General features: G+C 47.1%; 1 protein-coding gene across 1 annotated transcript in view; it reads right to left on the reverse strand.

Annotated features, from left to right (window-relative positions):
• Positions 1-16,939, reverse strand: part of LOC142075114 (zinc finger protein 462-like) — a 93,630-nt gene that overhangs the window by 22,825 nt on the left and 53,866 nt on the right. Inside the window, exons 7-8 of the mRNA XM_075136135.1 lie at positions 9,579-9,840; positions 7,158-7,294 (exon numbers count right to left, since the gene is read on the reverse strand). Of these exons, the coding sequence (XP_074992236.1) occupies positions 7,158-7,294; positions 9,579-9,840 (399 nt within the window). The remainder of the gene's footprint in view (positions 1-7,157; positions 7,295-9,578; positions 9,841-16,939) is intronic.

Genomic DNA, 16,939 nt, shown 5'->3' on the forward strand with positions numbered 1-16,939 from the left:
AGGAAACGTCTCTGCAGCTGATGACAAAGCAACAGGCCCTGTGGCTACCCCACCCCCCACAGCAAGCACAGCGGCTCCCTCACCCCCCAGGGCAAGCACAGCAGCTACTCCGCCCCCTGCGATAGAGAACCAACCCATGCCGGTATCAGTCGCCCCTAAACAAAAAAGAAAATGCACAAGAAAATCAGCTCGTCTAGTAAGGGATGAAGATGAACCAGGGCCATCACGAGAACAGGAGGAGGAGGAGGCAGAACCCGTAAATGAGATGGTGACCACCCGATCCCTATCTCTGGGTGAGCTGCGAGATATGCGAAAAGACTTCAGCCGTCGTCCAGGCGAGCACATTGTCACCTGGCTGCTCCGATGCTGGGATAACGGGGCCAGTAGCCTGGAATTAGAGGGTAGGGAAGCCAAGCAGCTGGGATCCCTTTCTAGGGAAGGGGGCATTGACAAAGCAATTGGACAAGGGGCACAAGTCCTCAGCCTCTGGAGGCGACTCCTGTCAGGTGTGAAGGAAAGGTATCCCTTCAAGGAAGATGTTATATGCCACCCAGGCAAGTGGACCACTATGGAGAGAGGTATCCAGTACCTGAGGGAATTAGCCGTGCTGGAAGTGATTTATAATGACCTGAACAACGAGCAGTTATCCAAAGACCCAGATGAGATCAAATGCACCCGACCCATGTGGCGGAAGTTTGTACGGAGTGCACCAGCGTCACATGCAAACTCATTGGCAATAATGACCTGGAGAGATGGAGAGGAACAAACAGTGGATGAACTGGCTGGCCAACTCCGGCAATATGAAGAAAGTCTCTCTTCCTCCCTACGGGCCTGTGTCTCTGCTGTGGAGAAACTGTCTCAGGAGGTCCAGCAACTCAAAGAGGATATGTCCTGCTCCCCCCCTGCACGGGCCAGCGTCTCAGCCATTAGGAGCAAACGTCCCTCTGCTCAAGAGAGGAGACATCGTGGGTACACACCCCGGGGCACCCTGTGGTTTTACCTGCGTGACCACGGAGAGGACATGAGGAAGTGGGATGGAAAACCTACCTCAGTCCTACAGGCACGGGTACATGAGTTGCAAGGGAAAACAACCACAAAAGGGGGTTCTTCCAGGAAAACCGCTGCTCCAGTCTCCAGTGAGTTCCCCAGACAGAGTAGAAGGGCTGATTCCACTTCCGACCTTAACAAAGGGACTTCTGACTCATACTTACAAGAAGTGGATAGCGAATATGATGACCAGGACTAGAGGGGCCCTGCCTCCAGCCAGGTGGAGGAAAGGGACAACCGGGTTTACTGGACTGTGTGGATTCGATGGCCTGGCACATCAGATCCACAAGAATATAAGGCTCTCGTAGACACCGGTGCACAATGTACCCTGATGCCATCAGGCTATAAAGGGGCAGAACCCATTTGTATTTCTGGAGGGACAGGGGGATCCCAAGAGTTAACTGTGTTGGAGGCGGAAGTAAGTCTAACCGGGAATGAGTGGCAGAAGCACCCCATTGTGACTGGCCCAGAAGCTCCGTGCATCCTTGGCATAGACTACCTCAGGAGAGGGTATTTCAAGGACCCAAAAGGGTATCGGTGGGCTTTTGGTATAGCTGCCCTGGAGATGGAGGAAATTAAACAGCTGTCCACCTTGCCCGGTCTCTCAGAGGACCCTTCTGTTGTGGGGTTGTTAAAGGTCCAAGAACAACAGGTGCCGACCGCTACCACAACAGTGCACCGGCGGCAATACCACACCAACCGAGACTCCTTGATCCCCATCCATGAGCTGATTCGTCGACTGGAGAGCCAAGGAGTGATCAGCAAGACTCGCTCACCCTTTAACAGTCCCATATGGCCAGTGCGAAAGTCCAATGGAGAGTGGAGGCTAACAGTGGACTACCGTGGCCTGAACGAAGTGACGCCACCACTGAGTGCTGCTGTGCTGGACATGCTGGAACTTCAATACGAACTGGAGTCAAAGGCAGCCAAGTGGTACGCCACCATTGATATCGCTAATGCATTCTTCTCCATCCCTTTGGCGGCAGAGTGCAGGCCACAGTTTGCTTTCACTTGGAGGGGTGTCCAGTACACCTGGAACCTACTGCCCCAGGGGTGGAAACACAGCCCTACCATTTGCCATGGACTGATCCACACCGCACTGGAAAAGGGCGAGGCTCCAGAACACCTGCAATACATTGATTGACATCATCGTGTGGGGCAACACAGCAGAGGAAGTTTCCGAGAAAGGGGAGAGAATAGTCCAAATCCTTCTGAAGGCCGGCTTTGCAATAAAACGAAGTAAGGTCAAGGGACCTGCACAGGAGATCCAGTTTTTAGGAATAAAATGGCAAGATGGACGTCGTCAGATCCCAACAGATGTGATCAATAAAATAACAGCCATGTCTCCACCAACTAACAAAAAGGAAACGCAAGCTTTCTTAGGCGTTGTGGGCTTTTGGAGAATGCATATTCCAAATTACAGTCAGATCGTAAGCCCTCTCTATCACGTGACCAGGAAGAAGAATGACTTCAAATGGGGCCCTGAGCAACGACAAGCATTTGAGCAAATTAAACAGGAGATAGTTCAGGCAGTAGCCCTTGGGCCAGTCCGGGCAGGACAAGATGTGAAGAATGTGCTCTACACCGCAGCCGGGGAGAATGGTCCTACCTGGAGCCTCTGGCAGAAAGCACCAGGGGAGACTCGAGGTCGACCCTTAGGGTTCTGGAGTCGGGGATACAGAGGATCCGAGGCCCGCTACACTCCAACTGAGAAGGAGATATTGGCAGCATATGAAGGGGTTCAAGCTGCTTCGGAAGTGGTTGGTACTGAAGCACAGCTCCTCCTGGCACCCCGACTGCCAGTGCTGGGCTGGATGTTCAAAGGGAGCGTCCCCTCTACACATCATGCAACTGATGCTACGTGGAGTAAGTGGGTCGCACTGATCACACAACGGGCCCAAATAGGAAACCCCAGTCGCCCAGGAATCTTGGAGGTGATCACGAACTGGCCAGAAGGCAAAGATTTTGGAATATCCCCAGAGGAGGAGGTGATGCGTGCTGAAGAGGCCCCACCATATAACAAACTACCAGAAAACGAGAAGCAATATGCCCTGTTCACGGATGGGTCCTGTCGCCTTGTGGGAAAACATCGGAGATGGAAGGCTGCGGTATGGAGTCCCATACGCCAAGTTGCAGAAACTGCTGAAGGAGAAGGTGAATCGAGTCAGTTTGCAGAGGTGAAAGCCATCCAGCTGGCCTTGGGCATTGCCGAACGAGAAAAATGGCCAGTGCTTTATCTCTATACTGACTCATGGATGGTGGCAAATGCCCTGTGGGGGTGGTTGCAGCAGTGGAAGCAGAACAACTGGCAGCGCAGAGGTAAACCCATCTGGGCTGCCGCGTTGTGGCAAGATATTGCTGCCCAGGTAGAGAACCTGACTGTAAAAGTACGTCACGTAGATGCTCACGTACCCAAGAGTCAGGCCAGTGAATAGCACCAAAACAACCAGCAGGTGGATCAGGCTGCCAAGGTCGAAGTAGCTCAGGTAGATCTGGACTGGCAACATAAAGGTGAATTATTTATAGCTCGGTGGGCCCATGACACTTCAGGCCACCAAGGAAGAGATGCAACATATAGATGGGCTCGTGATCGAGGGGTGGACTTGACCATGGACACTATTGCACAGGTTATCCACGAATGTGAAACATGCGCTGCAATCAAGCAAGCCAAACGAGTAAAGCCTCTTTGGTATGGAGGACGATGGTTGAAGTATAAATATGGGGAGGCTTGGCAGATTGATTATATCACGCTCCCACAAACCCGACAGGGCAAGCGCTATGTGCTCACCATGGTGGAAGTAACCACAGGATGGCTGGAAACATATCCTGTGCCCCATGCCACCGCCCGGAACACCATCCTGGGCCTTGAAAAGCAAGTCCTATGGCGACATGGCACCCCAGAAAGAATTGAGTCAGACAACGGGACTCACTTCCGAAACGCCCTCATAGACACCTGGGCCAAAGAGCACGGCATGGAGTGGGTCTATCACATCCCCTACCATGCACCAGCCTCCGGGAAATTGAACGATACAACGGGCTGTTAAAGACAACACTGAGGGCAATGGGTGGTGGGACATTCAAGCATTGGGACACACATTTAGCAAAAGCCACCTGGTTAGTGAACACTAGGGGGTCTGTCACTCGAGCTGGCCCTGCCCAATCCAAACCCTTACGTGCTGTAGAGGGGGATAAAGTCCCTGTCGTGCATATGAGAAATATGCTGGGGAAGACGGTCTGGGTTGCTCCTGCCTCTGGCAAGGGAAAACCCATCCGTGGGATTGCTTTTGCTCAGGGACCTGGGTGCACTTGGTGGGTGATGAGAAAGGATGGGGAAGTCCGGTGTGTACCTCAGGGGGATTTAATTTTGGGTGAAAATAGCCAATGAACTGAATTGTACGATGTTAGTTATTACATAGTACTGTATGTCATCACTTTTATGGTTACCATATGCCATATTAACAGTATTACAGTAAGAATCACCCAGATTAATTTAGGATGAACGCCGATGAAACTGAGCAAGGTGCAACAATGATAGAACCGGACGAGCGCCCAGAACTGGCCTCCGCATGCAAGAGCCCGACACCACACACCATCTCTCCTGCCCTGCAAGACTGTTACGACAGGTGGAACCCGAAGTCATGGACTACATGAACTCAACGGACTTTTTAGAGGGATGGCCCATGGACTAAGGGAATGATATCTCTGTGTGCGTATATATCAAAAGGCAGGGAAAAGTAGCGGTGACTAATTGGAATGTATGGGAAAATGTGAGACCTGGGCATGATGTAGATGGTATAGAATAAGGGGTGGATATTGTCCTGGTTCCAGCTGGGACAGGGTTAACTTTCTTCCCAGTAGCCTGGGGGGTGCGCTGTGTTTTGGGTTCGGTGTGAAAGGAGCGTTGATGGCCCATTGATGCTTTGGCTGTTGCTGGGTGATGCTTGCACCGGGAGGGGGGAGCACAGCCGGGGTGGTGGACCCAGCTGGCCAATGGGGTATTCTATACCATGTGACATCATGCTCAGTATAAAAACCAGGTGTGTGGGGGGGCTCACCCCCCCGTTCGTGACACGCGGTCGGCGGTCAGTGAGCGGTTGTGTTGTGCATTGCCTGCTTTGTGTATTCTGTTATTGTTTGTTCTCACTGTTATTATTACTGTTCTACTTAGTTTTATTTCAATTATTAAACTGTTTTTATCTCAACCCGGGAGCTTTCCTACTTGTGCCCTCCCGATTCTCTCCCCCATCCCACCGGAGGTGGGGGGTGATCGAGCGGCTGCGTGGCGTTTATTTTTGCTGGCTGGGGTTAAACCACGACAGGGCACAACCACAAACCAGAGAACACTATCTCACAAGATGCGCCTAAGCCAGTATTTGGAGCCCCAGGGTTTGTGTTCCCTGCCCCCCCCACTTTCCATCCCCCCCCCCTTCCAAACCCACCTTTTCTCCAGAGGAGTAATCCTGGAGCATGCCCTAAAGCTGGACAAAATACAACACTATGATACCTTCAAGGACAAGCTTGCACCTAAGTAAAAGCACCTCTTGAACCCTTACACTTACTAAGAGATATGCCTTTTGGGTCCTTGAACAGTCCTTAGCCTGTTTCTCAAATGCTCCTTCAAAATAGCCTTTACAGCAGAAAGAAGTTTGAATGATATACGTATACTTTACTGCCTTGGTACAGGAAGGACTCTAAAAAAACAGCATTGAAAAGTGGTTTGCTACAAGGGATTATGACAGTGGTTGCAACACCAGAAGCTCCTCCAAGAAAAAGATGGCATGTGAAACGTGTTTGCTCACCAGCAATACAATACTCAAAAACTCTGCCCAACCTGCAAGCAGGCAGAGTACTATCCCAACACACAGGTTTGAATTTTGGCAAACAGACCTACAAGCATTAAGTGTGATAGCTGTGGGCAGGTGTACTGGGTCTGGCTGGGACGGAGTTAATCTTCTTCATAGTAACTTGTATGGGGCTATGTTTTGGATTTGTGATGAAAACAGTGTTGATAACACAGGGATGTTTTCGTTACTGCTGAGCAGTGCTTACACAGACTCAAGGCCTTTTCTGCTTCTCGCATCACCCCACCAGCGAGCAGGCTGGGGGTGTACAAGAAGTTGGGAGGGGACACAGCTGGGATAGCTGACCCCAACTGACCAAAGGGATATTCCATGCCATATGATGTCACGCTCAGCAATAAAAGCTTTGGGAAGAAGAAGGAAGGGGAGACGTTCAGAGTGCTGGCGTTTGTCTTCCCAACTAACCGTTACGCGTGATGGAGCCCTGCTTTCCTGGAGATGGCTGAACACCTGCCTGCCAATGGGAAGTAGTGAATGAACTCCTTACTTTGCTTTGCTTGCACGTGCAGCTTTTGCTTTCCCTATTAAACTGTCTTTATCTCAACCCACAAATTTTCTTACTTTTACTCTTCTGATTCTCCTCCCCATCTCACTGGAGGGGGAGTGAGCGAGCGGCTGTGTGGGGCTGAGCTGCCCACTGGGGTTAACCCACAACAGCAGGAATCTCAGCCCAGAGCACCACAAAAGATGTCTCTTCTGAGCTTGCCTGTAGTTAATAGAATAGGAATCCCTAATCCTGCTTTTAGCTGAATTAAAAGAAAAAAAGGGGGGGGGATTCTTAAAGAAAAAAATAAACATTCTAATTTTTGTCTTGTTCCTAAGAATGGGTGAGGAGGATGTTATGAAGAGAGAAATTTCAAGCAAGCAGTCAAGGGATATTTTTAAGCCTCTAGAGTTAATTGATACATCCTACCACAGTGTTTATGACAGCAAGCACTTTAGAAACACATAGATAGGAAACAACCTTGGCCTAGGTCCGAGTTGTAAATTAGTCTAACTCTTGCTAAATAGGTACTTGATAACTGTTGACCTCTCTAGAGGAAAAGCTTAAAAAGAATTTTAAATCTGCCCCACTTCTACATTGGTAAACTTTATATTTCACAGAAAAGAAGTAAGATGTACTTAGGCCTGATCTATTCAACATATCTGAGCTCACATACAGAGAAAAAACTTAATGGATCAATCTGAAAGAGTGGTGTTCTGTTCAGCATTCTCTTTGTCAGATATAGATATATACAGGGACATCTTTACCTCTGTGCAGAACTATATGATCAATCATGTTACATTTGTATTTGGTGTGATATAGGCAAAGAGGACAACGAAGGTCTTTGGGTCCTTCCTCAGGAACTGCCGAATGCCCAGCTTCCACGTGCATAGTAAAAGCAGATCTGTGAAATGGGAGGGAGACATGGAAGCAGTCATAAGAGGTGTGTATGGAACGCTGAAGTGTCACAGCTCTATTACAGAAGTGTTGTATAAAATGGTAGATACCACTCAGCCTTCTCTTCATAAAGCCACATAGCATTTCAGCAGGACTACTCACATGGATATCACATGAGCATAGGTATTTGCAGGCTCATATCCCTAAGTAACTGAACACACATTCTGCACAAGATATTCTTTTGCAGTGATTGCTCTATAGTCACATTGCTATAGTTAAGATGGCAAAAGTATTTCCAACTTTTGTGCTCGTTATTTGCTTGCCTTTGGCAAAGAGAGACATTTTAGCAAGTTGAGTAAAATCCTTTCAACTGTCCTAGACTTTGAAGGGTGAAAAAAAACGTATTTCTGATGGCAAAAAAAAAAAAAATCCTCAACAACCTCTCTCTTTGTAGGACTAGCCCCACAACAGTTGAAATGTTCAGATTCAAGATATGAAATAGACTTGCACCTACAGTAAGTTTGACACCAAGTTGATAAGTTTGAAAGCCTCAATTATGAGGACCTGAAAATGCAAGACTGAGAATACTCCACAAATGAACAGTACTTTTGCACAACAAATCTCATACCATTAGCTGCATGCTTAAAAGGTACAAGAGACATACATGCAGAGGAAATGAACTATGCATCTATCAAGCCACAAGGTCAAGTACTAAAATGAGAGGTGTTTGTAAACTTGGGGGAATTAGGTCATTTTTTTTTTTCCTGGGGTACTGCTAAAGCTTGCAAGAGCTAAGCTGCTGGCTGCATTAAATTACAGAATTTAAAGCCCCTTTGAAAGTTCTCCAAGTCTGCTAGCTTGACTGCAAAACAACTTACTAATACAACTGGCTTTGGGCCTGATCCAATGGTCGTTGAAGCCAATAGGTGAGTTTTTATCAACTTCAGTGGATGCTTTTGTGTGTTTAATTCTCTATGGTGACTGAAAGTTTTTTTTTTTAAAGAGAGCTCATGTGTGTATGTTGTACATTTAAAGAGGAAAGACTTAATCCCTGAAAGTTTGAGACACCACAATAAAGAACACAACTCTCTTTATGTAACTATGAACATATGTAATTACAGTTTGATTTAAGGCAATTTTGTTTAATCCTGGTAGGAGAAAAGGGCAATAGGAAAATGTGAAAAGACACATTGGACCTGTCAAGAGTTGGAAATGCTTAAAACAAATAATAATATGGAGCAGTGATAGTAATAGCAATCTGGAATTAAACAGCAAGTTATGTCATGTAACCGGCAAGGAGCTGAAGCAACAAAGCCTGATCCCTTATGGATGTATAACTTGAGGCTGCTCTTGTATGAGGTCTCTCATGTCTAATGTCCAGCATACAGCTAGACATGTACACAATACAATCAGTGAACAATTGGCTGAAGGATCAGGCTCAAAGAATTGTAGTAAATGGGGTAACACCTGGCTGGTGGCCAGTCACTAGTGGAGTTCCCCAGGGCTCAATTTTAGGGCCAGTTCTCCTCAGTGTTTTTATCAATGACCTGGACACGAGAGTTGAGTGCACACTAAGTAAGTTTGCCAACGATACTAAATTAGGAGGAGCTGTTGATTCCCTCGAGGGTAGGGAGACCTTACAGAGAGATCTTGATAGATTAGAGCACTGGGCAATCACCAACTGTATGAAATTTAACAAGGACAAATGCCAGATTCTGCACCTGGGATGGTGTAATCCTGCATGTATGTATAGATTGGGGGACAAGAGGCTGGAGTGTAGCCCTGCAGAAAGGCCCTGGGAGTTTTGGTTGATGGTAAACTCAATATGAGTCAACAATGTGCCCTGGTGGCCAAAAGGGCCAACTGTATCCTGGGGTGCATTAAGCACAGTATAGCTAACCAGTCGAAAGAAGTGATTGTCCCACTATACTCAGCATTGGTGCAGCCTCACCTCGAGTACACACCCCTGAAACTTTAAATTTTGCAATGTTTAATTGGATTTTGCTGAAATGTTTCTATATGCTATCAGGCACTTTGGAGTATGCTTTATATTTCAGCCAGATAAATTGCGGGAGGGGCGTGGGGGGGTAGGGATTATGAGAGCTTTCTCATAGAGGGAATAGAAATTCTATAACCTACCTAGAACATTTGACTGCCCCATGTTTCATGCTAATTGTTCCAAAAATATGCCTTATTTTTGGAGAGAAAACTCCTCATACTTGATGGTGAGGACCAGCATCTAATTACAAATTGTGAGGGGGAAAAACCCACTCCTTTTGCACAATACTTACTTAAAGCCTGTATAAAAGGAACAATCTTTGCACTTGAAGAGTTTCTTCCCTCCGTGCTTGTCACGGTAATGACGTCGAATGCTCTGTATGTAACCCGAGGAGAATTCACAAAATTCACAGTTAAGGATAGCTTCTGTTTTTTCCACTCCTGCAGCACTCCCAGAAAGTGGGATTCGGCTGATGTTATTGTTCCTGGCCAGAGCTGCAGACTGGTAGTGGTTCAACTGTTGCTGAACATCAGGAGGTTCTGAGTATGAAGAGTCTATAAAGAAAGAGAGATAGAAGTTGTCATTCCAGGTGGGTCAATGAAATTTAAAAAGATTCCAGGCCTGCTCCAGCAGGCAGCCTTCTGAAGAGATAAGAGGATTACCATTTCTTCATCTAACCTGATTTGTATTCTACAATGTAAAAGGTGGTCAGTTGAGATTAGGCTTTTTAAACCTGATCTGGGGAGGGATAAATATATGAGAGTAACCTATTAAAGACAGAAAGAAAAAGGAAATGGATACAATATTTCCCTCCCCCTTATACAACCCAACATAAGGCTGTCACACCATTTTAATGACATTTAAAAAAACACAGACTAGATATGTTTCAGCACACAAACTGAAAACTACAATACTTTATTAAACAAAAAGGGAGGGGAGTCTTGGAAGTTTCCTAATACATTGATTTGAATGTGGAAGTTAGGAATTCAGCTACTTTGTCCTATATAATCCACAACTGCCCATGAATGGTACAAATGAAAGCAGACAAAGCACAGATGAATTTCAGTGTGACATTCCTGAAAAGATAACAAAAGGATCTTTTCTTAAGCTTTTTGAAAAAGAAAACAAAAGATGATTAAAAAAAAAAAGTCAGAATACAAAGTGTACCAGCCACCTCCTGTTTTGATGGGTGCTTCATTTCCAAAGTATAATTCCCTGAGGCTGCATATGTATGAATTCTCTAAAAAACATACTTGTTGGAAATTAACACCATCCATTCTAACCAATTAGTAAAGAAAAACAAAAGGCAAACAGGCCTGTACAGCACTCAGTGTGTGGACTTCATCTGTCTTCAAGAGAATAAAATGGTTGCTTTCTTTTCTCACTGACATAGAGATAGTTATATATGCTTTAGAAATGAAAAACAAACCAACAGCAACAACAAAAAGTACCAAACAAAAACAAAACATAGGGAGGAAAATGTCTCCAAGCTCCCCAGCTTCATCATCCGGTGTACAACAGAGACATGAAACCTTCTGGTAAAATGATTCAAGTTTTTTTTTTGTTTCTTTTATCTGAGTCTCATGAGCAGAGACTGGATCATGATATATTTATCCTCTTTGTTCTCATTACTTCTACAGCAGGTTTGCTCACCACAGACAGCTCACAATGAGTTCTACCCATTCAAATCTTAAGGCCCTGTGTCACTCACAGCTGCTTCCAGCATGCCATGAGGCAAATGAAAGCAACTGTGGGAAAGAAAAAATACAAACTTCACACCAAAATTTTATCCAATAAAAGAAGTACATGGTGCTCCGGCTCAAACATATTTAAGAAATACACAGGCAGCCAGTGGTGGCTGGAGAGGCACTTTGTGTGTGGGAGTGGTACATACACCTCTGAAGGTGTCCTGGTTTCAGCTGGGATAGAGTTAAATTTCTTCCTAGTGCTGTGTTTTGGATTTAGTATGAGAAGAATGTTGATAACACACTGATATTTGTAGTTGTTCCTAAGTACCCTGCTAGTCAAGGACTCTTCAGAGACTGGGAGGGAGCATAGCCGGGTGTTGTGGTTTAACCCCAGTCAGCAAATAAACCCCACGCAGCCGCTCGCTCATCCCCCTCCTCCGGTGGGATGGGGGAGAGAATCGGGAGGGCACAAGTAGGAAAACTCACGGGTTGAGATAAAACCAGTTTAATAATTGAAATAAAACAAAGTAGAACAGTAATAATAACGAGAACAACAACAATAGCAGAATATACAAAGCAGGCAATGCACAATGCAACTGCTCACTGACTGCCGACCGCGTGTCACGAACGGGGGGCGAGCCCCGGCACACCCCTCGTTTTTATACTGAGCATGATGTCACATGGTATAGAATACCCCATTGGCCAGCTGGGTCAACCACCCCAGCTGTGCTCCCCCCACTGCTCCCCAGTTTGCCCTGCACGTGGCAGGGCATGGGAGGCGGAAAAGAGAAACCAAAAGTCTCCAGTGCAGGCACCACCCAGCAACAACCAAAGCATCAATGGGCCATCAACGCTCCTCTCATACCAAACCCGAAACACAGCACACCCCCAAGCTACTGGGAAGAAAGTTAACTCTGTCCCAGCCGGAACCAGGACACCGAGACAGCTGGCCAACAGGGTATTCCATAGCATGTGACGTCATGCTCAGTATTATTATTATTATTATTATTATTATTATTATTATTATTATTATTATTATTATTATTACTGTTACTATTACTATTACTATTATTATTATTTCTTTTTCTGTTCTATTAAACTGTCTTTATCTCAATCCACAAATTTTACTTTTTTTTGTCCCGATTCTCCCTCCCCATCCCACTGCGGAGGGGGAGTGAGCAAGTGGCTGTGTGATGTTTAGCTGCCTGCCGGGTTAAAACACAACAGTCCTTTTTGGCACCCAACGTGGGGCACGAAGGGTTGAGATAACAACATGTGACCCGAACGGGTTAAAACAAATTTGTTATAAGCATTCATTATATCAATTTAGTAGTCGCTGGTCACAATGTTGGTTTATTTGCTCTCAGAGTTGTTGGATCTGTTCTTGGAGTTTTGGTATGTAGCACCTTACTGGCTGTATATACTGCTGATTATCAGTATTTATGTGGGGTTTATCATCTCTGGGAAATGGATTGAGGTTATAGCTTTGCTACACTGTGTAACACTGGCTTATGGTATGATAAAATTATTGGTCAGGAGACTGTACTCAGCACTGCCGTCATTCCTGTTCTTCGGGAGCTATCTTTTGGAAACTATTAATAATTACACTTTTTACCTCTTCTCCTCAGAGAGTCAATTTACGGGGGAGACTGCTTCCTTCCCCTTCCCCTTCTCTTCCAGGCTGATTACAATGGCTCTTGAGACCCAGATCACTGCAATGTGCTGGGGCCTGGCCCGTGCCTACCGAGCCCTATTCAACACTATTCAGAACCCTCAAGGGGGAGAGAAGGTCTCCGGATCTGATGACAAAACGACGGGTACTGCAACTCCTCCAACCCCCGTGACGGGCACTGTGGCTACTCCAACCCCTGCGACGGGCACTGCAGCTACTCCAACCCCTGCAACAGGTACTACAGCTGAACCAGAGGACCAACCCTTGCTGGTATCCGTCGCCCCTGTACAGAAGAGGAAATCTTGGAGGCGAAAGTCAGGTCATTTAGAAAGGGATGATGGAAAACCAGGGCCATCATGAGGAGGGGAGGAGGAAGAGGAAGAACTCATAAACGAGACGGAAACCACCCAATCCCTATCCCTGAGTGAGCTGCGAGATACGCGGAAAGATTTCAGCCGTCATCCAGGCGAGCATATTGTTACCTGGCTGCTCCGATGCTGGGATAATGGGGCCAGTAGCCTGGAATTAGAGGGAAAGGAAGCCAAACAGCTGGGATCCCTTTCCAGGGAAGGGGGCATTGACAAAGCAACTGGAAAAGGGGCACAGGCCCTCAGCCTCTGGAGGCGACTCCTGTCAGGCGTGAAGGAAAGGTATCCCTTCAAGGACGATGTTATATATTGCCTAGGCAAATGGACCACTATGGAGAGAGGTATCCAGTACCTGAGAGAATTAGGCGTGCTGGAGGTGGTTTATAGTGACCTGGACAACGAGCAAGTACCCAAAGATCCAGATGAAGTCCAGTGCATGCGACCATTGTGGCGGAAGTTGGTACGGAGCGCACCAGCGTTGTATGCCAATTCGTTGGCAGTACTGTGCTGGAAAGAGGAAGAAGCACGAACGGTGGATGATGTGGTTGGCAGACTCCGGGAATACTAAGAAACTGTCTCCTCCTCCCTTGTCTCGGCTGTGGAGAAACTGTCCCGGGAGGTTGTGGTGGTGCATTCACACCCCACTTTCTTCCCTGTGCCACTTGTTGATCTGGGCCGCTTGTTGATCTCCGAAATTTCCATGAAACCTCGGCCTTGGTGTATTGAAGTCTGGCAGTTGAGCACTCCTTGACTGTATCAGAAACTCTGCATAGCTGAGGCTGGGAACATACTCCTACTGCCTGGCCTAGGTGACCAGTAGAACAACACCGAAACCTTGAGAATTTTTTAGTAATTACCACCTGGGACTGTGGCCAGGATGGAAATTTACGGATGACTAAAGCCAACCAAATTGTGAACCTATAAACAGTGGTCCTAAGTGAGGCCCTTTGAGCTCTCCTGGACTGCAGTGGGCTGCGCTCAGCATCTCCCTCTGAGGGGGACGCCTCTCAGAGCTCACGACCTTTCAGGTCTGCAATATTCGGAGGACCATCGGGTCATGGGCTGAGTCCCCTTCAAAGCTCAACCCTTTTGCCCATTGAGAGGGAATGCCTAGACATTCAACGTGAATATTTCTTCACTGAAATCGAGGGGAATTTTTAACAGGTACCTTCTGTATATTTTTATATGTATGTACGTTTCTCTGTGTGTGTGAACTGATAGTAAGCATAATCTGTAATTAAGTTGTGATTGTAGTAGACTTACTAACTCACTTTGTAAATATTGAATTAGTTAATGATTAAGTGCTACTAAAGTTTGTTAACGATTAGTTGATAATTGTGTTGCTAAATTGTGAATGAACCCTAGACTGCTGCTAAACACATATAGTCCCTGAAATATAAACACCTAGATGATTTCCCTTTATATGTTTCATCCGTGTAATAAGTAATAGAGTGAACCTTGCCATCGAATTCTGTTAGGTCGCACCTTTATAAATCTCTAAGAAAATCACTTTCTGCTAATACCTTTGATGGTGATTCTTTAAGCGGCCTCTAAACCACTCATTCGTGACAGAGGTCCAGCAACTTAAAGAGGATATGTCCTATTCTCCACCTGCACGGACCAGTATCTCAGCCATTAGCGTTTTTCTGCTCAAGAGAGAGGATATAGAAGGAACACACCACGGGGCACCCTGTGGTTTTACCTGCGTGACCACGGAGAGGACATGAGGCAGTGGGATGGAAAACCTACCTTGACCCTAGAGGCATGGGTACGTGAGGAAAATTGCTGCTCCAGTTTTCAGAAAAAACCTGTCTCATGATGGTCCAGTTTCCAGTGAACAGTTCCCCAGACAGAGTAGAAGGGCTGATCTTACTTTGGATTGTAATGAAGAAATTCTTGACTCGCGTTTGCAAGAAGTGAGAGATGGACACTATGACCAGAACTAGAGGGGCCCTGCCTCCGGCCAGGTGGAGGAAAGGGACAACCGGGTTTATTGGACTGTGTGGATTCGATGGCCTGGCACATCAGAGCCACAGGAGTATAAGGCTCTCGTAGACACTGGTGCACAGTGCACCCTGATGCCATCAAGCTATAAAGGGGCAGAACCCATCTGTATTTCTGGAGTGACAGGGGGATCCCAAGAGCTAACTGTATTGGAGGCCGAAGGGAGCCTAACCGGGAATGAGTGGCAGAAGCACCCCATTGTGACTGGCCCAGAAGCTCCGTGCATCCTTGGCATAGACTACTTCAGGAGAGGGTATTTCAAAGACCCAAAAGGGTACCGGTGGGCTTTTGGTAAAGCTGCCCTGGAGACGGAGGAAATTCAACAGCTGTCCACCTTGCCCGGTCTCTCAAAGGACCCTTCTGTTGTGAGGTGTTGAAGGTCAAAGAACAACAAGTACCAATCGCTACCACAACAGTGCACCGGCGGCAATATCGCACCAACCGAGATTCCCTGATTCCCATCCATAAGCTGATTCGTCGACTGGAGAGCCAAGGAGCGATCAAGACTCGCTCACCTTTTAACAGTCCCATATGGCCAGTGCGAAAATCCAATGGAGAGTGGAGACTAACAGTGGACTACCGTGGCCTGAATGAAGTCACGCTGCCGCTGAGTGCTGCCGTGCCGGACATGCTAGAACTCCAATACGAACTGGAGTCAAAGGCAGCCAAGTGGTACGCCACAAGTGACATCGCTAAGGCGTTCTTCTCAATCCCTTTGGCAGCAGAGTGCAGGCCACAGTTTGCTTTCACTTGGAGGGGCGTCCAGTACACCTGGAATCGACTGCCCCAGGCGTGGAAACGCAGCCCTACTATTTGCCATGGACTGATCCACACCGCACTGGAACAGGGTGAGGCTCCGGAACACCTGCAATACATTGATGACATCATCGTGTGGGGCAACACAGCAGAAGAAGTTTTTGAGAAAGGGGAGAGAATAGTCTAAATCCTTCTGAAGGCCGGTTTTGCCATAAACCAAAGTAAGGTCAAGGGACCTGCACAGGAGATCCAGTTTTTGGAATAAAATGGCAGGACGGACGTTGTCAGATCCCAATAGATGCGATCAACAAAATAACAGCCATGTCCCCACCAACTAGCAAGAAGGAAACACAAGCTTTCTTAGGCGCTGTAGCCTTTTGGAGAATGCATATTCCAGACTACAGTCAGATCGCAAGTGACCTCTCTATCAAGTGACCAGGAAGAACAACTTCAAATGGGGCCCTGAGCAACAAAAAGCCTTTGAACAAATTAAACGGGAGATAGTTCAGGCAGTAGCCCTTGGGCCAGTCCCGGCAGGACAAGATGTGAAGAATGTGCTCTACACCGCAGCTGGGGAGAATGGTCCTACCTGGAGCCTCTGGCAGAAAGCACCAGGGGAGACTCGAGGTCGACCCTTAGGGTTCTGGAGTCGGGGATACAGAGGATCCGAGGCCTGCTACACTCCAGCTGAGAAGGAGATATTGGCAGCATATGAAGGGGTTCAAGCTGCTTCGGAAGTGGTTGGTACTGAAGCACAGCTCCTCCTGGCACCCCGACTGCCGGTGCTGGGCTGGATGTTCAAAGGGAGGGTCCCCTCTACACATCATGCAACCGATGCTACGTGGAGTAAGTGGGTCGCACTGATCACACAACGGGCCCAAATAGGAAACCCCAGTCGCCCAGGAATCTTGGAGGTGATCACGAACTGGCCAGAAGGCAAAGATTTTGGAATATCCCCAGAGGAGGAGGTGACGCGTGCTGAAGAGGCCCCACTGTATAACAAACTACCAGAAAATGAGAAGCAATATGCCCTGTTCACTGATGGGTCCTGTCACCTTGTGGGAAAGCATCGGAGGTGGAAGGCTGAGTATGGAGTCCTATACGCCAAGCCACAGAAACTGCCGAAGGAGGTGAGTCGAGCCAGTTTGCAGAGGTGAAAGCCATC

The sequence above is a fragment of the Calonectris borealis genome, chromosome W, assembly GCF_964195595.1.
Source record: "Calonectris borealis chromosome W, bCalBor7.hap1.2, whole genome shotgun sequence".
Taxonomy (NCBI): domain Eukaryota; kingdom Metazoa; phylum Chordata; class Aves; order Procellariiformes; family Procellariidae; genus Calonectris; species Calonectris borealis.